The 25,008-nt window shown below is 43.9% G+C and overlaps 1 protein-coding gene across 1 annotated transcript in view; it reads left to right on the top strand.

The window, feature by feature from the left end:
* LOC138737315 (pro-neuregulin-3, membrane-bound isoform-like) overlaps positions 1-24,654 on the top strand; it is a 391,174-nt gene extending 366,520 nt beyond the window's left edge. The window contains exons 5-9 of the mRNA XM_069888068.1: positions 3,487-3,589; positions 11,284-11,407; positions 13,963-14,087; positions 22,203-22,397; positions 22,709-24,654. Of these exons, the coding sequence (XP_069744169.1) occupies positions 3,487-3,589; positions 11,284-11,407; positions 13,963-14,087; positions 22,203-22,397; positions 22,709-23,198 (1,037 nt within the window). The 3' untranslated portion in view covers positions 23,199-24,654. The remainder of the gene's footprint in view (positions 1-3,486; positions 3,590-11,283; positions 11,408-13,962; positions 14,088-22,202; positions 22,398-22,708) is intronic.
* The last annotated feature ends 354 nt before the right edge of the window (positions 24,655-25,008 follow it).

The raw sequence follows: 25,008 nt of genomic DNA, 5'->3' as shown, positions 1-25,008 counted from the left end.
TATGTACCAAGAAAAGTAATTGTTCTAGTACCAACCCTTAGAACACCTGCTTCCAACCTTGGAAACATTCAACCTCTAAGACGCTAGGATTTTTGTTCCAAGGCCAATTCGTTTTGGTTTCCATTGTCCTTTCACTCCAGGTGCTTGACAAGAGTGAATTAGCTTTTACCTGGATTCATATTTTTTTGAAAACTTCCCATCATGGGTCACTGGTTTTCAACCTTTATCTTTCCACTCACATACTACCTTAAATAATCCTTATGCCATAGGTGCTCTGTGATTACTTAGGGTGGTCTGTGAATGGAAAGAAAAGGCTTGAAAACATAACCATACCTCATTGGTTCGTTATGTGCACGGTTTCATAACTCCGAAGGAAATAGGCCAATGACAATTTTTCTCAAGCAAAATATTTCAGTAACAATTTGGTCTAGAGCAGTGGTTCCCAACTTTCCCTTCTGACTCACAATCCTTACTAATCACAGAGCACCAATGGCACAGGGATTACTTAAGGTGGAAAGAAAAAGTTTGAAAACTACTTACCTGGAATGATTAAATTTATCTCTGACCCCCTTTTTGCATAAATGTGTTAGATTTGCAATCCTTCGAGTGACCAAGAATGTAAAATAGCATTCAGTACCTCAGGTATTCCTCTACTTCCTCGAGTTGATCAGAATTTCAGTCCTACCACAATCTGTGAAGCCTTTTATTGATTGTGCTACTGGACATTCAAATTCTGTTTTTTGCAAACTGCAAAAATATTCCTGAACTCCTGTTCTAATTTCCTTTCAGAGTTCTGCCTTGTGATTCTTCTATTCACTCTCATTCTTTCTTATATTATTGAACTGACAGCTGCCTGCAGCCTTTGAAATGCTGATATCTCAGAGACACAGTCACACCGCACAAAATGCCCTTCAGCCACCAACTCTGCCCCAACCATCATGCACCCATTTACCATATATACTCATGTAGTAATCGATTTAGTGTAAAAGTCGACCCTCCCCTTTATTGGCCCTGAATGCCCGCTCATCCAAGCTCCCGACGCCTCGACTGCAGATCCTCGCACGAGGCCCGACCGCGGACCCTCGCATTCAGCCGCCCACCCACCGCAGCTTCCGACGCCCTGACCATGGACCATCGCCCCACCTGGTTCCCACCCATCCGAGCTCCCGATGCCTTGAACAACACAGGTACTTACCGCAGTCAGAAGTAGTATTAGTGTAAAAGTCGACCCCTCCCCAAAGATGACCTGAGAAAATTTGTCCCCAAAACTCAATTATTACACCAACATGTATGGTGTGCTCCCCTCATTCCCAGCAACCCTTCCCCCTCTCACCCTCACTTCACCCCAGGCCCAATTTACAATAACTAATTAACCTACCTAATTAATCCTGCACATTACTGGGACACGAAAGGAAATTGGAGCACCTAGGGAATACTCATGTGATCGCAAATGGGAGATCAAATCCTTCCTGCAGTCAAGTTTAATTCTTATTTACTCACTTGTCTTTGCCCAGAACAAATCCAAGCCTTACAATAATACACTCAACATTCCCCCACCTGGGACAAGTAAACCACTGTGTTACATATGTCAAGATCCACCAGTACCACCTCGATCAAAAGGGGAAAATACATCCATCAATCAAGACAATGCCATGAATATACTAGACGAGGAATAAAGCTTTCTCTTCATTGTCCCATCAAATATTCCCAGCATAGGTTAAATAATGCTTTCTCTGCACTGCCCTTCTCAACACTCAGGTATTTTAATTTTAAATTTAGATGTCTACATTTTTAAAATTTAGTCATACCATTTTGACACAAGAGTCTGTGCTACCCAATGAACCAACAACCCCCAGTGCATTTCAAGAGGTGGGAGGAAACCGGAGCCCCTGAAGGAAACCCACAGAGAGAACATACAAATTCCTTACAGACGGCACAGGATTCGAACCACAGTTCCAATCACTGGGGCTGTAATGGCATTGTGCTAACCGTGTTGCTCTATAGTTGTAGTTTCTTTTCTTTCTGAGCTAATTAACCCCAGGACACATTTTCATCTCTTGTCCTGACCTTGGAATCCTGTTAAGACCCATCTCACTTTGAGCCCATGGGCTGATACTCAAGCAAAACAGTAAATGCCTACTGTGTATGTCTGGATATAAGCTGGTATTTGAACCTTAAAAATGTCACCCAAAACCGAGGCTCACCTGACACATCAAGTATAAAATCCCTGTGGTTTAGAGTGTTCCCCCATGGCGATGGAAAACGGCATAAAATATTTGCATAACTCCTACGGTCCTACCACTAATATTTTTCTCCTGAAACTTACGTTTGGGAAGTTGGATTAATATCATGTTATATTAAAACAAAAAAAATGATATTATAAGCCTGCCTAACATACTTAAAATGACAGGATAGCAAACAATGTTAACAGCATTCACCAGTCGCTATTCGCAATAGCTGACCAACAGCACTCCCCCACAGGTCCATCCGCCCAGTCCAACTGCCGTCAACTCTGTGTAGGGTTTAAACAACCTGTTAAAGGGGCTGGCGGTGGATTATTTTAAATTATGTGAATAGAATTTACTGGGCAATTTGCTTTTAAAATATTGTGACAGGGTCACTCCACTGGCCAGTGGGAAGGGTAGGGCAGTAAACTCTCAGTGGTAAATACCAGACCAAGCGAGTATAGCTCAAAAACTACATTTTGAGTGGAAATTCTGGGGGGGGGGGGGGGTCCACTTATACACCAGGTCATCTTATATGTGTTAATTTTAGTTTTAAATTCAATGAGCTCTTCTTGTAATTTTTATCGAAAGTCTCCCGTGGCTGTGATTTGTGTTTGAACTGATTGAGCCGATTCTCTCAAGTCATCATGTACCAGGTTAAATCCAAGGATACAGTAAATCAGAATGATCCCTGAGGGGATTCTATGAGGTGCTTTTGAGTCAATTGAAGCTAAATGTCGCAATAAGTCAAAGATAAAACTGTAGGTCGGATAGATCACCTATTAAACAAAACATACTGGCTTGCTTACATACACAGACACACACATATTTGCATCAAAGCTCGTAATGTATCTATGTTTATACATGTGCATGCACGCATACATTCACATATGCAAGACCACAGGCACACAGAAAGGTGCACATAAGCATGCACTGCCATACACACGAAAACAGACTGCACGATTAGCAGGGTTCGAATCCTGCGCTGTCTGTAAGGAGTTTGTCCGTTCTCCCTGTGTGTTCATGGGCTTCCTCCAGGTGCTCCGGTTTCCTCCCACCCTTCAAAACGCCTTTCTTTGGGCAGCATGGGCTCATGGGCCTGTACTTCTAAATCTCGAAAAAATATGTATTCACACAGAACATCCATGTTAATGGAAATACTTCTGAGAGCAAATATATCTACTGACTTGCTTGGTCACAAGTTCACACCCAGACAAGTGTGACTAATCTAGATTTTCTCTGCCTATATTTCTGTCCACAGAGAGCGAAGATATATACCAGCGACAGATCATGTCAATAACCTGCATCACAATTGGATTGACAGTGGTCGGGATGCTTTGTGTGGTTCTTTACTTCAAAACAAAGTAAGGCCAATCTCTCTTGGATTTCTGTCGCTTAAAGTTTGTCTAAAATTCACCTCACTTTCAATGAGCCATTCCATGGTTTTCCATTTATTTTGATAGTCTGATCCTTCACTGTCTACTGGCTTATTCACTGGCTTCAGTCCAAGGTTTGTGAGCAGGGCCATAGCTAGGAGGGCGCGGGGTATGGGGGTGGGGGGGTGGGGAGCCACTGCTCTCCCCCTGAGCACATTCTTTTGAACTGTGTGGTCACTGCTCAGTGTCCTGTGTGGCCGCTGGCATCTGGGGAGAAATAGCTCCGAAGGTATTTATTATTCTTTCTGCACTAAAAATTATTTGACATGGCACCGCCGCCTCCAAACCACCCCCGCTGCCACACCCCCCCCCACCCCCAACCCCCAACCTCAGTCTGACACAGCCATTCAACCACTGACTCCCCACCTGGCAGGTCTTGTGGCATCTTTTTTTATGCACTCAGTCCCCCCGACATTAGAACCAGGCTACGCCCCTGTTTATGAGTTGAAGTGCCACTCCAGGATCCCGAGATCAAAATCTACCGAGCACTCCCTGTGTGGAATGCTGTTGTGGTAGGTTTTGCATGGGAAACCCATAAAGGTGCAGTGCAGAGAGAGCCCTCCACTGTCAGATGGTTCAATCTGAGGGATGACCAAACTACGGAAGAGGCATTTCTGGCCACAATGCACAGACCCTTGCTGGTGTATGGGTACCAGATACACAGACCCTCACTGGTGTGTGGTTCCCAGAGACGCAGACCCTCTCTGGTGTGTGGGTCCCAGAGACGCAGACCCTCGCTGGGGAAGGGATTCTTCTGTTGGCCTCGAGGTCAACAGCCAATGAATCTCACTGGGGTACAAAATCCATAGACCTGTAGTGTGGTGATCCCTCACCCAAACGTGAATTCCTATGGTGTCAACATGCTGCACTGTTAGAACCATAGAACATTACAGCACAGAAACAAGCGTTTCAGCCCTTTTAGTTGTTCCAAACTATTTTTCTGCCTAGTCCGCTGACCTACACTCAGTCCATTCTCCTCCCTGTCCCAAAATTCTTCTTAAATGTTCAAATTGAGCCTACATTCACCAATTCAGATGGCAGCTGGCTCCCCACTCCCACCACTCTCAATGTGAAGTTCTCCCTAATATTCCCCCTAAACCTTTCCCTTTAACCCATGTCCTCGGATTTGGATCTCACCTTCCCTCAGTGGAAAAAGCCAACCAACATTTACTCTATCACCCTCATAATTTTAAATGCCTCTATCAAATCTCCCCTCATTCTTCTACGCTCCAGGGAGTAAAGTCCTAACCTGTTTAACCTTTCTCTGTAACTCAGTTCCTCAAGTCCAGGCAATGTCCTAGTAAGTCTTCTCTGCACTATTTCTATCTTACTGATATCTTTCCTGAAGTTAGGTGACCAAAAATACACACAATACTCCAAATTTGCCCTCACCTATATCTTGTACAACTTTACTGTAACATCCCAACTCCTATACTTAATACTTTGATTGATAGAACATAGAACACCTCAGCACAGTACAGGCCCTTTGGCCTGCGATGTTGTGCCAACCCATATATTCCTTAAAAAATACTAAACCTTACCTCTATTTTTCTTCCATCCATTTAAGAGTCTCTTAAATGCTCCTAATGTTTCAGCATCACCACCCTTGGCAAGAGATTTCCAGGCACCCACAACTCTGTGTAAAAAAAACTTACCCCGTTCCCTCCCCGAAACTTTCCTCCCTTCACTTTCTGAATATGTCCTCTGGTGTTTGCTATTCATACCCTGGGAAAAAGGTACTGGCTGACCATCCCATATATGCCTCTCATAATCTTGTCGACCTCTATTTTGTCTCCTCTCATCCTTCTACACTCCAAAGAGAAAAGTCGCAGCTCTGCTAAACTTGCCTCAAGAATTATTCTCCAATCCAGGCAACATCCTGGTCAATCTCCTCTGCACCCTCTCCATAGGTTCCACATCCTTCCTATAATGACGTGACCAGAACTGAACGCAATCTCGGGTCTCACCAGAGATTTGAAGAGTTGCATATGCCAAAAGCTCTCTTTGCCAGCCTGTTCCTCCCTTGATGTACAAGCTCTCACTGTCCAGCAGGGAATCCTTGCGAATTTTCTCTCACTAACTCAGGCCGTGTCTCATTGCAGCCTCTGCTCCTTGTCTGAGCCAAAAGTAGCCGATTCCATCTAGGGGCTTGTCCCTGTGTCTCAGTACAGGGCATGATTAATTTTAAATCCCCAGGCTATTTATTTGATAAACAATCAGATCGAAGACAACATTTTCATCGAATCATAGCTCGAATAAACTCATTTCTGTTTAGGCCAGACCATCCATTGCAGACGCTGTCATAACCAGTTTTACAGTTGGATGCAATAACAGGGAGAGAGATAATTAAATTTAATTAAAACATTGGCATGCAGGTTACTGCAGTAGTAAAACTCCTCATTGAAACGAAAGGCCTCAGAATTCTGTGGATGATTTGACGATGTTTTCATACTGATTTGCTTTATACTCACAATGAGAATTCTGTGGTTGCTTTCAAAGCATTTTCACCCTGAGGTCATGAAACCTATGTACTGGAGTCCACAACCCAACATAGGGCTGGTTATAATGACAGCCTATCTATCATGGCATATACCTTTGATAGACTCTGATTTGTCATCCTATCTGACTCACTGGGGATTAAAAAGTATGGCCAACCAAATCTGAACAGATGATGCCACAGACTGTCTGAGCACACGTCATTCTCCTGTCTCCTTTCCTCTCACTTTCCCGCTTTCCTTTTCCCTCTGTCTTTCAGAGCTAAAATCAATTCTCATCCTTCCTCTTATCATTCTCTGCCTCATCCCACAGTGAACGGCACGGTTAACGTAGCAGTTAGTGCCGCGCTAATGCAGCGCCAGCCATCCGGGTTTGAATCTGGCGCTGTCTGTAGGGAGTTGTTGTGATCTCACCGTGTCTGTGTGGATTTCCTTCTGGTGCTCTGGTTTCCTCTTACCATCCAAAACATAGGTTAATTTGGGTGTAATTGGGTGGCGTGGGTGCAACTGGCCAGAATCGGCTGTAAGTAATTTTTTTAAAATTTAACGTTATAATATACAACTCAGCCGGTACCATCAATTCTGGGAGTTTTAATTGTCTCACTGGAATAGATAGACCTAGTTACCTTGCTGAAAGCCAAGGAATGGTGCAGACTCTCCCACTGGCAGTTACCTAACGCTTCTGAGAGAAGTTTCAGAATGCTGTGTTACCTTCCAATTGTACAGACTGATACAAAAGGACTTTAAGATCCTGAATGTCTCTGTCTGTAAGGATGTTACTAAGTCGTCCTCTACCATAATTCTGCTGATCACATCCTGCATCCTTGGGAGGGGAGCAAGTGAGAACACCAGAAAGGAAGGTAAAAGTCACCTGGTTATGCACAAAATGAAGACCCTTTTGGATAGAATTGGGAGAAGTGTTGACAAAGATTGTAAGGGCGAACTTCCCTCGAGACCCAGAATGATTTCTTCTGGGGAATTTGGACTTTTTATAAAGTCAACTTATATTTATATATTTAACTTTTTATAAAAGTTAAATTCTCCAGAAGTAAATCTAAATGTATTAAAGTTGTGTTGTCAATAGCTAGGTAATGTATAGCGGTAACATGGAAATCCGATTCCCTATTTCACATTGATCGTTGCAACAATGGAAATGCAAAGTTGTATTCCCCTTGAAAAAAATTACTTTTAGGAATAGATAGAGTACATTCATTGAAATTCAGCATCCTTATTTAGATTACTTAAATGACCAGATTGTATAATTTATTTTGATATTTTTCAATTAGTGTACTCCTTATTAGAAATGTAATACTTTTAAACTGATGTGTAACTCTGAGACGCTGAACCTCGATCCTGTTACTTTTTCTTTTCTATTTTCTTTCATTCTTTATCCCTCTATTCCCTGCCGTCTGTCCCCTTTTCTTTCAAATCTGGGGAGGGGGCGCTGGGAGAAGAGGGAATCTCCTTTTTATTTATTTTCAGATCTTATGAATGTTTTTTCTATGATTCAATGTATTATTGTTATTATATTAATTGAGGCCTATATTCTGTATTTTTTTAAAACTTAACATTTTTTAAAAAAAGAAAGGGAGGTAAAAGTTGTGAGATGCAGCAAACACTAGAGAACATCTGCACAAAGTGAGGTAGGAAAGTTTAGGAGCGACGTCAGGGCGACAGAGGATGGTGGACACTTGGAATGGTGGTGGTGGAGGCTGGTACAATACAGACTTTTAAAAGACTCCAAGACAGGCACATGGGTACAAGAAAAATAGAGGATTATGGATGTACTGTAGGGAAAGTTTAGTTTGCTGAGTAGGTTTCTATCGGTCGGCACAACATTGTGGGCTAAAGGGCCTGTATTCAATTAATGTCTGTTGGTTTGGACACCTCTCCCTCCCATTCTTCCCCCCCCCCAATCTTTCTCTCGTCAGTCTTTATTCAGACACCTGCCTGCTTTTTGCTTATACCTTGAAGGCCTCATGCCTGAAATATATTTTTACTCCTATGGAAAGACCACCTGTTGTTCCTCTAGCATTAACTGTGTCATTTTGCTAAATTCTCAGTGTCTGCAGACTTCCATGTTTCACTCCCTCTGTCAAAGTAGACTGATCAGTTTGTCCTTGTTAGATCAATGCTGACCCACTATCCCTGTCTATTTGCTCTACATCGTGCCCGGAAGTTTATTTAATCTTCCTCATCCATGAAAATTAATCCGGACTATGGAATCATTAATCTGTTTCCAATTGAAAATCACTCAAATCTCCTCCATATGTGGTGATTAATCCAATCTTTGTAACCCGAGCAATAAATCGAATTTTTGTCACCCCTGGGGACATGTCCAACTACTTCAGTCCATAGAAATCTTACCCATCTCCTTCTTCCCTGGGAATCAGACCGATCTCCTCTAACCCTTCTCCTCCATGGTTTTTGGTGCAACAAGGTAGTGACTTGAATCAGCATATCTTCTCTGTACAGTTTGCGCCCCCCTGTTCATTGGCCACCAATGTCCAATTTAACTTCATCATGTGATCACCACCTGCTTTCACCCAATGTCCTTCCTGAATCCACCTCTTTCATTGCCATTCTCATTCCTTTATTTGAGTGGATAGAACACAAAAATCTGCAGACACTGAGACTGTAGTATACACTGGAGGAACTCAGCCAGCCTTGCAGCATCCACAAGAGGTAAAGATATATTATCGGCTTTCAGGCTTGAGCCTTTTGTCCAGTGTAATGGAAGATTCTAACCAACAGCCAAAAGGTGTAAAGATGAGAATTGATTTGGCTCTGTGAAAGGAAACACAGAGAAACAGAACTAGAGGGAAGGGGACAGAAAAGAAGGGGGGAAGTTTACTTAACAGAATGCAGGGAAGTTGAGGTTAACACCATCCAGTTGAAGGGTGCATGAGGTGTTGTTCCTCCAATTTGCAGGCAATGCCAGTCTAGCAGTGCATGAGACCATCCATTTCAATTCCCCATCCCATTCCTTTGCTGGCATGTCTGTTGTGGACTTGTGCACTGCCAGACTGCAAACTGAAGGATTAACACCTCATTTTCTGTCCAACCAGATGCCATTAATCGACTTATCCAGTTTTCATTAAGAAACCTTCCCCCTCCCCCCCCTTTCATCTTACCCATCTACACCCCTCTAGATCTCTCTCCTCCACCCCCCTCCCCCCACTGTCTCCTTTCCCAGAACCAAAATCAATTCTCACCTTTCCTTTTATCATATCCAATTACCACCTTTTGGCTGTTTGTCTGGACTTCTCCACCCCCACCTCCCCATTCTCCCCCCTTAAACTCTTGTCTTTAATTAAGATGCCAGCCTGCTTTTGGGTTGTCACCTGAAGAAGGGCGCCAGGCCCGAAATGTCGGTAACATATCTTTGCCTCCAATGGATGCTGCAATACCAGCTGAGTTCCTCCAGGGTTTCTGTGTTAATTAGATATGATAAGAGGAAAGATGAGAATTGATTTTGACTCAATGAAAGGAAACGGTGGGGGAGAGAGAGAACTAAATTGAATGAGATGGGAAATAAGAAGGTGGGGCAGAAGTTCTTCCTTCATTTTCCCAGCTCAGTTTTCCTTGTGGTGTTCCCAAGACCATCAGATAATAAGTAGTCTCCTCAAGCACGTTCAATGGAAATGTTCAAGAAACAGTTTCTGAGGGCGTACATCAAAGTTAGCTGTAGCAATACTTCTTAGCGCCATACTTTGATTGGCTTCTGGCCATCTGAAAAGTTGAAAATAGTTATTTTGTCTGCCTTCCTTCAGTGATCACAGTGAGGTTATTTGGGGGTCTCCCAAAAACACTTTAAATAACAGCTCATGTTACAGATCACTGGGCTGCCATTGCACTCCAAGGTTGCTAGGAGCAACGTCCTTGAGATTATTCCCAGTCTCCAGGGAAATCCTAAAGCCTTGGCAACCCAGCATTCAGACCCTTAATGTCAATCAGTGTATTCAGTGCCTGATTGGTGGGCAAGGATACAATGGGGTGGCCTTGATATCGAGCCAAGATAGTGTGGAGGCGTTGACACTTCCCACATCATGAGTAGAGTGCTCCAGGATTAAAATGAGATTGATTTCTATTTATCCAGGGTCTTTCTCGCACAGAATTACATTTGGAGTGGACACCGATATAATTGAGCTGGCTCATTGAATCTTCCCTCATTCCTAATCTCCCAGAACTTTGCCCCATTGGATTTCCTTCAGTTTAAACTATTCTGGCACTTGCTGTTCTCACATTTCCCGGTTACTCCCATTTACTCTAGCTCATTGCACATTTTTATTGGCCTGAGTTTTGAGACCACAAATCCTTCTCCCATTTTAAATAAGAAAAGGTTCAGGCACATCTGCAGTGAAAGTCAAGGTGTGAGAGTGGGGCTCTCATTTGCAGTGCCACATAAAGAGGCCATTCAGCCCATCAGGTTGAAGTTGGCTCTCAGCAGGTCAATCGCATCAGTACCATTTTCCTCTCCTCTCCCTTTGCAATATTCTTTTTCACCCCTCATCTTTGATTCTTTTTGCCATTTACCACTTACCAGTGGGTGCAATTTTCAGTAGCCATTTAACCTCTTTGGGAGGTGGGAGTAAACTGGAGCACCCAAAGGAAACCCACGTAGTGACAAACAGAACATGCAAGCTCCACACAGATAGACACCAGAGGTCAGGATGGAATCTGGGTTGGTGGAGGCCTACAAATGCAACTTGCTTCCTTGCCCCAGTAACCTGATAACTCTTGGCTTCAGGTTACAGGGCAAAATTAACAAGAAGCACTTTGATTGTTCAGTGCTGGACAGGAAGGTAGGGCTCTGTCAGCCTGTTGCGTGCTGCACGTGGAGAAAGCCCTAAAGCCCACATTTTAGTAGATGGGAGCAACTGGCTCTGCACACGTGCGTGTGCATGTGTGTGAGAGAGAGAGAATGGGTGCATGTGTGTTTGCCTGCAGGTGTGTGTCCATGTGTGTGTGCATGCATGTGTGCTTGTGTGGGCATGTGTGCACTTGTATGCTTGTGTGTATGCGTGTGTACTCATGTTTGTACTTGTGTGTGTATGCGTCGCTATCAATGGCCAGGGGATAACAGCAGATATTTACTTGGTATGAAGATGATCTCTGTTTTATCAGAAAACAAAGGCAGAAACTACGTGATCAAAGCAAGGAGATTCGCTTTGCAAAGAGTTACAGTCTAAATACTACTGAACGAAACAGACCAGACAGTCCTCACCAGAACGTCCTACCCTTGGAAAAGGTAAGCAGGAGGTAGTGGAACCAAGACAGCCTTTTGGAAGGGATTATGGCTGAATATTTTGCAGACTCTCCATCTCACTATCAAATTCTCTTATCTCTCTTTTATCTGTCTTGCATTGACCCTTTTCTATGAACTATTTGCCTGTGATTTTTTTTCTTTTTCTCTTCTATTAGCACATCTGAGCTGATCCAAGGATCAGGTTTCTTTGTCACCATCTAAATGACCCTTAACAACTTATCCCTATAACAACCCTGACCTCACCAGATGAGAGAAACTCCCTTGGTTCCACCCAGCCCCCAACTCTGCCTTCTCTAGTACCTAAAACTAGCTTGTTTTTTTTTCTCTCTTTCCTAGTTCTGAATAAGCATCATCAATCTGAGACATTAGCACACTTCCCTCTCCACAGATGCTGCCTGGCCTGCTGAGAGTTTCCGTCATTTGTTTCCAATTCCCTGTATTTGCTTTTTAAAAAAATTTTGTTTGTTTGATTATTGGTGATAGGTCAGGTTTAATGAGAATGTACATGTACCATAAGTACACTCCCTGTGGATGCCATCACATTTTATACCCACACTACTCCTGAGTTTCAGTAGGATAACTACTGTTAGAACACTTTAGCAACTTGAGCCATTTGATACCAAAGTTTATGGAAGTGAATATAGCTGATATACTCAGACAGGCAATGTGCCAGACCAGAGTAATCAGGTAAGCACACAAACTGCAGATGAAGGAATCTGTGAGCAACAATGAGAAGCCGGAAGAAGTCAATGTATCAGACAGCATCCACGATGGTCAGTCAATGTTAGGTCAAGATCCTTTATCAAGACTCAGACTAAAAGGCCACAAGCTGAAGTGTTGACTTGCCATTTTTCTCTATAATGAGTTAAACTGGTTGTGGGATCATGGTAGAGAATGAGGCCGATCAGTCTATTGTGGGGGTGTCAGCATCTTCAACTATTTTGCATTTACTTCCACTCAAGGTGGATAAACAGTTACAAATGAGGGAGATCCTGGAATAGGGAGAGTAGAGGAGATTGGTAGAAGGTTGCAGGAAGGAGGCTTCCAAAGTTTGAATCAGGACCAGTTGGGGAAAAAAGGGCTGGAAAATGGCAGATGGAATTTAATGCAGGCAAGTGTGAGGTGTTGCATTTTGGAAGGACAAACCAAGAAGGGACATACTTGGTAAATGGTCGGGCACTGAGGAGTGCGGTAGAACAGGGGGATCTGGGAATACAGATGCATAATTCCCTGAAAGTGGCTTCACAGGTTGGATACGGTTGTAAAGAGAACTTTTGGCATATTGGCCTTCATAAATCGAAGTATTGAGTGCAGGAGTTGGGATGTTATAGTAAAGACATTGGGCAGCCATATTTGGGGCATTGTGAGCAGTTTTGGTCATTAACTTCAGGAAAGATATCAATAAGATTTTAAAAAAGTGCAGAGAATATTTACTAGGATGTTGCCAAGACTTCAGGAACTGAGTTACAGGGGAAGGTTAAACAGGATAGGACTTTATTCCCTGGAGTGTAGAAGAATGAGGGGATATTTGACAGAGGAATTTAAAATTATGAGGGGGATGGTAAATATTGATAGGCTTTTTCCACAGAGGTTAGGTGAGAAACAAACCAGAGGACATGGGCTAAGAGTGAAAGGGGAAAAGTTTAAGAGGAACTTCTTCACACAGAAAGTGGCAGGGGTCTGGAACGAGCTGCAAGCTGAAGTAGTGAATGTGGGCTCAATTTTAACATTTAAGAAGAATTTAGACAGGTACATGGATGGGAGAGGCATGGAAGGCTATATACTGGGTGCAGGTCAGTGGGACTAGGCAAAATTTGAATTGGCACAGACTGGAAGGACCGAAGGGGCCTGTTTCTGCGCTGTAATGTTCTATTGTTTTAAGACGTAATGACCATCTTCTGCTTGGGAGTTCTCTCAATGATGTTGCTCTAAATATATCATTCCAGTACCTTGGTGGAGACCACACTTAGAGAATTGTGTTTAGCTCTAGTCACTTCATTACAGGAAAGATGTGGAAACTATGGAGAGGCTGGAGGTAAGATTTACCAGGATGTTTCCTGAAGTCTTATGAGGCAAAGTTAGAACGAAGAAGGATGAGAGTATCTTAATAGAGTTCTACAAGATTAGGAGAGGAATGGATAAGGTAGACAGCCAACCCCTTTTCCCAGGACAGAATTAGCAAACACTAGATGATATCAGTACAAAGTGAAGCGAGGAAAGTTTAGGGGAGACGTGAGAGGTATATCTTTAACACACAGAGTAGTGGCTACCTGGAATGTCTTGCCAGGAACATTGTTAGAGGCTGGAACAATAGAGAATTTAAGGGACTCTTGTGCAGGCACATGGATGAGAAGGGAGGTAGAGGGTAATGAGGTAGGGAGGGTTCATTTTTTTTGGGTAGGAACCTGGGCTGAAGGACCTGTACTGTGCTGTAATGTCCTATGTAATGTCATATGTTCTAACTGATGGCTCTTCATAGAACACAGTCTCCTCTGATCATCTCCTAGACCCTGAGGTGATGTTTCTTTCTCTTTTAGTACACAAAGCCAGACAACAGTATAGGGGAAAAACGGAGAAAGGTTCTGGAATCACAGTTCTCAGCGACTGGATCATCTCCAGCCAAGTCCTCGCCAACACAGAAACCGTTGGGGAAACCACAGAGGTAAATGAATCTTGAAAAAGTTCCAAACGAATTCAACTCAATTCAATACCATCAAAAAGAGAGTAGAATGCAAAAGTTATGATCAATGTGGATTTATGAAATGGGATTTCAAGCTCATAACCAAGATTCTCCAAGTGGTAATGGCTCTGCTGTGAGTCCAAGGAAAGCCTTTTAAAAACCTAGATACATCCTGGAAAAAAAAAATTTCAGATCATTTATAATCGACTCTAGTATTTCAACAGATCCATGGAATCATGGAACCATGGAAAATTACAGTACAGAAACAGGCCCTTCAGCCCTTATAGTCTGTGCTGAATTGTTATTCTGCTTAATCCCACTGATCTACACTCAGTCCATATCCCTCCATACCTCTCCCATCCATATACCTGTCCAAATGTTTCTTAAGTTTGAAAATTGAGCCCACATTCACCACTTCAGCTGGCAGCTCATTAGCACTCCCAATGCCCTCTGAGTGAAGAGGTTCCCTCTAATGTTCCCCCTAAGCTTATCCTGAACTCACATCCTGTGGGTTGTATCTCATCTAACCTCAGTGAAAAAAGCCACTGTCTCTACCCCTCATAATCTTAAATATCTCTGTCAAATCTTCTCATTCTTCTTCGGTCCAGGAAATAAAGTCCTAACCTGCTTAACCTTTCCCTGTAACTCAGTTCCTCAAGTCCTGGCAACAGCATAGTAAATCTGTTCACTCTTTCAATCTTATTGATTTTAATTTAATTTAAACTTAGACATACAGCAGGGTAGCAGGCCATTTTGGCCCATGAACCCGTGCCGCCCAATTTACAGCCCATTAACCTAACCCGGTACATTTTGAACGGTGAGAGGAAACCAGAGTCCACGGAGAAAACCCAAGAAAACATGGGGAGAGCATACAAACTCCTTAAGACAGCGTGGGATTCAAACCCCGGTCCAGTCCCGATTGCTAGTGCTGTCAAGGTGTTGCGCTAACCGCTGCGCCAACCGTGCTGCCTTTCCTGAAGTGGATCCTTTACCGTGGATATTAGTAACCAGTCTGTTTTTCTCGCGCTTTTGCTCTCTTCATTTTCAAACAACTTCTGCAGAAATTGTTCCATAATCTGTATACTGATGGGCAATGACATACAATGAATGAATTATTTCTATGTTCATCTCAGTTATTAGGGTCCCGGCAATTTCTTTGCCTACTTTACAATTCCTTTTTTTCACAAATAAGAAGTGTTTTACAACAAGGTTCCTTTCCTTTGGAATTTTGCTGCCCAAGTATTTTTGCCTGCTTCTGTGAAAAGAAAACCAAAGTATTTGTTTTAATTGCTCTCCTATTTCGTAGTTCCTCATTATAAATTTTCCCAGCTCTAACTTGAGAGATCTGTTTTGGTTTACATTTGCTTCCTCTCCCTTTTTCTTTACGTCATGTTTTTGTTTCTTACACGTTTATTTTCACCCTGTGTTTTTGCTCCTTCCATCGACCTTTCGGTTCATCTTGACCGAATTCTAAGTTGTTCGTAATTCTCGGGTCTTCCACTTTCTCTGGCAACTTTATATGTTTCCTGTGTGGATGTGCTTCTTTCCTTGGGATGACACAGGTAATGGAGACCTGTATTTATTAAGGGAAATTGGATAGTTAAATTTCATTTATTATTATCGTACAACTGAACAAAATATCGTTCTTGGCTCTTCGGTGTAAAACATGCAAACATGTACATAGACACAGTACAGATATTTACATGTAAAAATTTTAAAATACTGTTAATTAAATGGTCGAGTCTCGGAGGGATTGGATGAGCAGTGTTTCACTTGTTCAGCATTCTCAGTGCCCATGGGAAGAAACCAGTTCTCAACCTGATGGTTCTGGCTCTGATACTTCTGTATCTCTTGCCAGCGGGAGTAGCTGGAAGATGCTGGGTGTGGTGTGGTGGGGGGTCCTTAATGATTGTGCGAGCCCTCTTCAGACAATGTTCCCAGTAGATCACGTTGATGGAGTGGGGGGGGGGGTGTGGGGAGACCCCAGTGATCCTCTCTGCCACTCATGATCCTGTGGATTGACCTCCAATCCAATTCTCTACAGCAGTAGTTCTCAATCTTTTTCTTTCCACTCACGTTCCACTTTAAGTATCCCCATAGTTGCTCTGAAATTAGTAAGGGATTGCTTAAGGTGGGATCTGGGTGGGAAGAAAAAATTTGAAAACCACTGTTTTAACCGTACCTAATTGACTTGTTATGTGCACGGTTTCATAACTCCAAAGGAAATGGGCCAATGACAATTTTTTCAAGCAAAATATTTCAGTAACAATTGGCTCGAGAGCAGTGATTCTCAACCTTCCCTTCCCACTCACATCCCACCTCAAGCAATCCCTTACTCATCACAGAGCACAAATGGTGTAGGGATTACTTAAAGTGGGATGTGAATGGAAAGAGAAAGGCTGAGAACCACTGCTCTACAGCAACCATACTACACTGTGATGCAGCTGGCCTTGATAGAGATCCTGTGGAAAGTTGACAGGCTGGTGGCCAGTAGCCTCGCCCGCCTCAGAAAGTGCAGTCGCTGTTGTGCCTTCCTGACAAGTGAGGAGATGTTGAGTGTCCACAAGTGGTCACTAGTTAGGTGGACTCCAAAGATCTTGGAGCTCTCCACTATAGCTGTTGATGTGTTGTGGAGGGTGGCCATCCCTAGTCCTCCTGAAGTCCACAATCATCTCCTTCATCTTGTCCGCATTGAGACTTGTTATTCTCGCACCATATCACAAGATATGCCATTTCTTTTCTGACAGGCTGGGCATAATCTCACTTGAACAGACAAGGCTGAAAACATAACTTCATAGAGATTGATAAAATGATGCAGGACATAGATAGGATAAGTTGTAAAAACCTTTCTTTTTTCCCTTGGGTAGGGAAGTCTAGAAATAGTGATCACAGGTTTCATGAGAGAAGAGGGAACTTTACAAGAGATCTAAGAGGTACATTTTTCACACAATGGATGGGGAAATGTAGAATTAGCAGTCAGCAGAAGTCATGGAGGGAGCTGCAATGACTCAATTTAAAAGGCATTTAAATAGGTACAGGTCAGGAACCCCTTTATCGTAAGATTCAAACCCCCAAACAATTTTAGCACTGATTGAACAAATTCAACACCTTACCTGCCCGTGCGGGTCTCTGTTGGCACTAGGTTGATTACAATAACAGAAAAAAAAAACCCAAAATCTTTGCTTCTGGCTGGGAAGATGCCAAACGGGGCTGGCATCTTCAGCATCATCTGCAGCCGGAGATGGCAGCAGAGATTCCATTCTCCACATTGGGTACGGTGCCATCCGCATTGAGGGAGTTGCCTCGGGCTTCCGGGCAGGAGCAGGGACTATAGTCGGGACCAGCAGCAGTGGTGGGGAGGGACCGGCGAGGGCGGCGGTGGGAGGTGTCAGGGACCGGCAGCAGTGGCGTTGGGACGTGTCGGGGGCCGGCAGCACCAGTGGGGAGGTGTTGGGGACCGGTGGCGGCAGTGGGGAAGTGTTGGGAACCAGCGGGGTTGGCAGTGGAGAGGTGTCAGGGAAGTGGTCTTCTTTTGTAAGCTATTATCAAGATTTTTTTGAGTAAGTACGAAACATTAGACGTGAATTTTCCTCCTGTGGCGTCTAGTCAGTGCTCAGAAAGCCTTCAGTTGTTTGTTGTTGCTGTTAAACTCCTGATACATGTAATCTGCTAATGCAGCTGTTCCAAAAACCGAAAAGCGTCGGGTCCCAAGCATTTTGGATAAGAAGTTCTCGACCTGGACTAGGATAAGAAATGCATCCAGGGATACAGACCATATGCAACAAAATGGGATTCGCATGGATAGGCCCATTTCTAAGATGAACAGTTTTATGATCTGTTTTCCTTTTGTGTCTTTGTGTCAGAATCCAATCGATAAGTAGTCCAATTCAGGTATTCAGTCCTTAAGTGCTCATTGGATTCATGCAATGCAAATAGTTCCCTTAAATTCTCACCTCGTCTAAGTCAGGATCACAGGGGGAATAGCAAGCAGCAAAGGATGACATCCTCTCAAAAAAAAAGGCTTATTGCCTGCATAGATGTGATTGTTAACAAGACAAGGTGGCTGAGGAACTTGAAATGACATTAAGAAAGATTTTGAAGAGTTTGAAGAGAGGAAGATCAAAACAGTAATGATTCTAAGGTCAAGAAATGCAAAGAAAAAGCAAAGGCAATTCCAGTGTGTTTGTCCTTTTATTTAGAAAACGGAATAATGGTCTCAGGCTGCCATTCTCAATGGGGACTGCAACACATTGGGGGGGGGGGGGGGGTGGCGGCGTGGACTGAGATCATAAAATATTATTTATAATTTTTTTATGCAGCTGTTGTGTGAGAAAACAGAATATAGCGTAGGGAGATCACAATGGGGATAAAACACATGTAATTTATTGAAAACAAGCGTGGGAAAATCGTAGGAACCCAACAAACTAAAATGCTCCCAACCCGATAACCAAACGATTCTCCAGCACCATCCCATGGTACTCAGCCTGGAGTGAAGCAGGATGGTCCCTCAAAGATGGCAAAGGGACAAAAACCCTTTATAGTGCTGGAGGGTCCAACCCAGGTAATTTACAGGTAGCCAATGGCTCGGTGCCAGCAAGGTCTGATCGATTACAATGGCCAATGGCCCAAGGCCAAGTACAGGAGGGATGGAGGGTCCAGCCGAGATAATTTACATGGATTTCAGTGCCATCTAGTCATTGACCAAGGCCAAGAACAAAGGAACTTAAAGGGGCTACTGGTCAGGTGTGCACTGATGACTGGGTCAAGACCAAATCTTGATTGGCAGGTGGTGTGTCTTTGACCAGGTAGTGGGTAGTGCTGTCACGTGACAGCCATGACCCTCCATAATACCAGGTGGTAGGAGAAAAGTACAGAAGAAACCGGGGTTAAACTTGACGGCTTCAAAGGGAAGGAGCCCCATAAACTTTGAGCAGTTCTAAGGGGGCCCAAGCCAGAAAAAGGTTGAGAATGGCTGGTCTATGGTAAAGAGATTCTGTTTTCTTCTATGTCATTCCCTTGGGGTTGTGGTTGCCCTGCATCTGCTCTGATGTTGTGGTTCCCTAGTGAGGCGAATGTGAGAATTACACTCTTCCACATACAGGCCAGAGGGCGACTGATGGGAGGGGGTGTAACTTTTCCACTGCTCTGCGCAGCTCCTGATGTGTGGCTTTGAATGGTCTATTGCTACTGTGAGCAGGTCAGCAGTTCCCAGGAGGCAGTGGGAAAGTTGCATATATTTCACATAAGTTTTCAGCACATTTTCCTGTGGCCTCTGGTCATCTGTTTCTGTGATCGAGCTCAGAATAGAGGGTCTGTTTGGGGAGTCTGGCGCTGAGCCGGCAGGTGATGTTGCCAGCCCAATAGAGGTGATGAAGTAAAAAGACAGAGATGCTGGAGGAACTCAACTGGTCTTGCAACGTCCATCGGAGGTCAAGATATATCACTGACCTTTGGGCCTGATCCCTTATTCAAGGAACAAGCAGAAGACAGGAAGGCATAGGGTGATAAAGGGGAAAGAATGGGAAGATGCGGAGTCCAGACCAGTTGTTCATTGTATATGATAAGAGGAAAGGTGATAAATTATTTTGACTGCTGTGAATGGAGAGAGAGGGAAAAGGGGAGAGAGACAGAGCTGGGGGAAAGGCAACAGGGGTAAGAAGAGGGGGTGAGGGGGTGTTTAACAGAAACTGGAAAAGTTGATGTTGATACCCCCATTTGGAAGGTGCCCAGACAGAAGACAAGGTGTTGTTCCTCTAATTTGCGGTTGGTCTCAGTCTGGCAGAGGTGACGAAGAGGGGACTGATAGCCTGGTAGAGGACACCAATGTTGGTCCACATTTCAGTATGAAGTGGAGGATGATGCAGGCAATCTGCCTTAAGATACCTCTGTAGGTAGTCCTTTTTTCGGCTGCATAGAGGAGGCAGTCGTTTTTTTTTTAGTTTTGTTTTTGCCTCCCTTATTGCCAGATGTTCAATACTGATGAGATGGAAAGATTCAAGATTCAATTAATTATCACAGTGATAAAGCAGAGTCGTAGTACATGAAATTTCTTTTTGCCTGCTGCAAGGCAGACAGATTTGCCACCGGCAGGAATTGCCTGAAGCACCTCTTACAGTCAGAGAGAGAGAAGCAAAAGAGAGAAACCCCCCCCCCCCCGTTAGGTCTGTTTTGTTCATGAATGAGTGAGACAAACACCAGGCTGAGTCGAAATCAGGGTTCTTTGTTCTTTATTACCGGATTGTAACACTTGCGACTAAACATGTTAGTCGGAGAATGCATTCTGCCGTTATCAGCAAAATGGTGATTTTTTATACCCTTGGATATGTGCTTAGAACATCATCATATCATTACTTGTCCAATGACTAAAACTGTTGCTATCCTTTCCCTGCTAGCTTCCTGCCTCTCAATCCATCAATGTCTCTCTTATCTTGTAAGTACAAGGATGCATTTACATCTTGTTACAGCCCTGTACATTCCCATCTCATGATGTTTTACCTAACAGGAGTACAAGGACACCTCCCCTTCTTGTTACTGCCCTGTACAGGGTAACTCCCTACACATTCCCATCTCATGATGTTTTACCTTACACCCCCCACTCCAGAGACACCGAATGTCCGTAGATTCGCCTCCAGCTCTCCCCTCTAGATGCTGTCGCTCCTCAATGGTTATCCGATATGTCTAACTTTGGGGGGAAAAAAATACAGATTTCTTTTATGGTAACGGATTTACATTTTCTCAATTTATGGGGACCCTTTATCAATTATTTTTGTAATTTATAAGATCACTTGGATCTTGTTTTGTGAGTTTGTGGTTTCTTTCAATGGTAGTAAAATTATTTGTACTTACTAGATCACTTCAGAAGGGAAGGGGGTAGAATAGTATAATAGTTACTTTTTAAAATCTTTTTCAATTAGCCGTATGTTGTAATTGTTTAATGTTTGCTACTTTTTTCTGTTTGACTGTTATGAGATTGAGTTTACATATAATAGTTTTATTTTTCTTATATAACAGGTTGCTTTTTTTGTATATTCCTTTTTATACATTACCTTTGATTAATGGATTTTACTGATGTACTATTTCTGTAAAATTACATAAAAATATTGAAAAAAACATACAGCATGGTAACAAGCCAATTTGCCCTACCAGTGTGTGCCACCAAATTTACACCCCATTAAACTGCACCCCGGTACATTTTTTTGAAGGGCGGGAGACCCCGGAGAGAAAACTCACACATATACAGTGAGAACGTACAGACTCTTTACAGACAGGACCGGTCCTGAATGTTAGTGTTGTGCTAACCGCTACACCAACCATGTCACTCCTGGTGGATCATGAGTTTTGACATTTAGACCTTCAAACATCCCGTTCCTCAATTGACCAAATTCTGAGCTGGTGCGTGGAAAGGGGTGGTGAATTTTATCACTGGTGCCTTCATTAACAGGCAGCTTGCAAGAGGTAGGAAGGGGGTCGATGCATTTCAATCTCACCGGGATCCTATATATTTGGAGGAAAGAGCAATGCAGCAAGTTGGAAGAGGACTTGTGGGTGTTGAGTGGAAGAACCATTCTCTGGTTCACTGATGGGTTTGGGTGAATGGATTGATGGTTCAACCCGTGTCTTGTCAGCTGGGAATGTCGACCGGGGTTTCTGAACAGGTTTCCAAGGATGTCAATATCAAGAGTAGAGATGTGGTGGAGGAGGTCTTCAGAGTGTTCTTTCCAGCAGGCATTGACTGCCTTTCTGTCACTGAGGAGTTCACCCATGTTCTTGGCTCTCATATGGTTGGGGTCTTGGGCATGTGGCACTGAAGAACCCATGGTATCAGTGAGCTTTAAAAATAACAACCAATGACCCAAAGCTAAGCATAGAGACACAATCAGTGTTGGAACATTCACAAGGGCTGTATGACAGCTTGAGCCTGATGAAAAATAAAGGCCATCAAGAGGAAAAGGGGAGATAATGGGGAAGAAGATGGGTTCTTAGCACTCTCCGTACACCCACAGTCCTTGTTTTGGCCAAGGTTTAGATCCAGGATCAATCACTTGACTCAGTACTGAGTAACCTTGCGACCACTGTAACAATCTCGTTGGCCAACAGGTATTATTCTTCCTCGTCTCTAAGCCCAAGGCATCTAGGCAGAATGTCATCGAAGGTCAGCCCTCGTCCCTCACCTCCTTTACTCCATGGATCAAACAGTTCAGTTGGAGAAGGACAAGCCTCGAAGTCTGCCAGGGCAAACAGTCAGATCCAAGATCAACTTTCTTCAGCCAATGACTCATTAGACAGCAAACGGTAGGAGCCCACGGCAGGAATGTGTGAATGCTCGTATGTGTTGAAGCGTGAGTGTGAAACGTGGTGCAATATCAGTGTATATCAATGTGAGTTTATGTGGGGGATGGATGTTTGTGTGTGTGTAAGAGAGAGTAGGTTTGACTATCTGTGAACACATATATGTGAAATGTGCCCTTGTGCTGTGAAACATTTCTTTCTCATTGTGTCGTGTGTGTGTGTGTGTGTGTGTGTGCTTGTGCATGCATAAAATTGTGAAGATTCTTTCTTCAATGACTGATTCCCATTCCATGGATCTATCTTTTTCCCTTTAGACCTGCAACCACTTGTCGGAAATCTCCCGAGAGTTCCCATGACATGTGTCATGCAGCCTCTCACCAACCCATCCGACTGTGCACTTTGGAGCTGAGAGATAAAGGTACATCTCACTGCTGGGCCTCGTCAGTTCCTGTCACCCCGATGATGGGGGAGAAGAGTTGCGTCCAGGTGCAAGCAGAGGGCCGGGAATGCGGCTGCGCGGACCACAGCCCGCACCCTTACTCAGCCGACCTCATGAGCGCCAGTGCACCCAACACCCCTCTCCACGTGGCGGAGGGCCAGCAGGTGGAAATGCTTCTGCAGACGGTGCAGCAACAGATCCAGATTCTCGCTCTTGCCAGCCGGAAACAAGAGGACTATGAACTGATCAATGAGTATGAAGAGTCGGCCGGAGAGAACACAGCTTTCCTGCCTGTGGCATCGGCTGAGGAGGCCCCGTTCCTGCTGAAGAAGGAACAATGCAGAGACTGTGATCGAGGAAAATGACATTCTGCTATCTGTACCTTCATTGCATTGTGAACCAGGTCAAAGGAAAGAAGATGAAAAAAAGGAAAATAATTTATATGCATTTATTTAAAGCATTTAATTAGAAACCAAATAGTCTGTTACCCCCATAGTGGTTTATGGAAACTATTTTGTATTGTTTTATCAGATAATGTTTCTTTATTTCTGGTGAAGATCTTAGTGCCTATTGTTCGAGGTGGATGCATACTGGGATGTGCTGCGTTTCACCAGTAATACCTGAATTGACTCCGAGCACCTCCATCACTGGCACAGCCTAACAAAGCCAAGTACTAGGTACATCCATTGGCAGATGCTTGAGGTGCAAGGTCTAAATTGAGCAGGGCTGCAGAAGCAGTCCTTGGTGACCTGCACGCATGTCGTTTCACGGAAACCAGAATGGGATTGATGGCCGAGACTTGCTGAACCAATTTCTAGAGCAGCTGCATGTTGGATCTGAGCAATTAAAGAACATTGTGTGTCTGTGTAGTTGACCCTGGAAACCCTAGTTGTAACATTGACGTGCTCCTCTTGATGACCCTGGACAACAATGTACCAGTTGTTTGCCCTTGAGAAACCCAGTCTCCCATCAGTGCGATCCCTGTCTGTTGATCTTGGTCATCCACAATACCATCTTTGCGTCCCTGCTGTTGACATAGGTCACACACAGTACCAACTGTGCCCTTGTTGTCGACCTCGGTCATCATCTGTTGACTTTGGCCACCCACAGTATCGTCTTTATTCCCCTGCTAGACGTTGGTCACACACAGTACCAACTGTGCCCTTGTTGTCGACCTCGGTCATCATCTGTTGACTTTGGCCACCCACAGTATCGTCTTTATTCCCCTGCTAGACGTTGGTCACACACAGTACCAACTGTGCCCTTGTTGTTGACCTTGGTCATCCAGAGTACCAACTGTCAGCCCCTGCTGTTTAACTTGGTCACTCTATATACCATCTAAGTGGCCCTACTATTAGCTAGTGTTGTGATTATGGGGCTGTGAAGAGACCTTGTAAAGGCTTCCGGTTCTGGATAGCCAACTCCAGCTGCCAAGAGATAACTCTCTCAATTGTAAACTGAGCAGAATTCAGAATGAGTCCAAGTACACACCACGAGATATGCCCACAATGGTCATTCAAATCTAATCCAGCATGGTTTTGATGGTGGGAATCATTCAACGTCTCTCCAGCTCAGTGAAATGACAGCACTCCCAGTACACTCCACCACTTCCCTTGGCTCCCCTTCCAATCACCTTTCCCACTGCTCCCCTCCACCACTGTCCATTGAACACACCACACAAGGTGCCCTATGGAAGTGAGAGGCCACACACCTCACTTACGCCGTGTCATAGTTAATATGACTGAAACAGGTGGTCAGGGCCCATTCATCACACAACCTGGTGGAACCCATGGTGTACAAATTAAAAACAATTTAAAAACTGAGGAGCCTCTTTGATTTTGCATTTGCTTCAGGTGTTACACAGACATTTCCATTTTCACTAATTGGCCCTGAGAAGGTGGGGATGAGTTGCCTCTGTGAACTTCTGCAGAACGTGAGGAAAGCTCACCCCCAAGGACTACAGGGAAAGGAGTTCCAGGATTTATTGGTATCAGTGATGAAATTATATTTCAAATACAATATTTCCAATGGTGCATCTTGGAGGATAGCGCAGATGTATTTAAACCAGGTCAAACAGAGTACTTTATAGAGCAGAGATAAAAATATATAACCAATGGGTTGGGCCCTTCATCAAGGTAAGAACAAAATGGTGGGGAGGGAGGGGCAGGGGAGGAG

Source organism: Narcine bancroftii, chromosome 6 (genome assembly GCF_036971445.1).
Source record: "Narcine bancroftii isolate sNarBan1 chromosome 6, sNarBan1.hap1, whole genome shotgun sequence".
In the NCBI taxonomy this organism is placed as follows: domain Eukaryota; kingdom Metazoa; phylum Chordata; class Chondrichthyes; order Torpediniformes; family Narcinidae; genus Narcine; species Narcine bancroftii.
The sequence above is the reverse complement of the archived record's forward strand: the minus strand, read 5'-3'. Positions and strand labels throughout refer to the sequence as shown.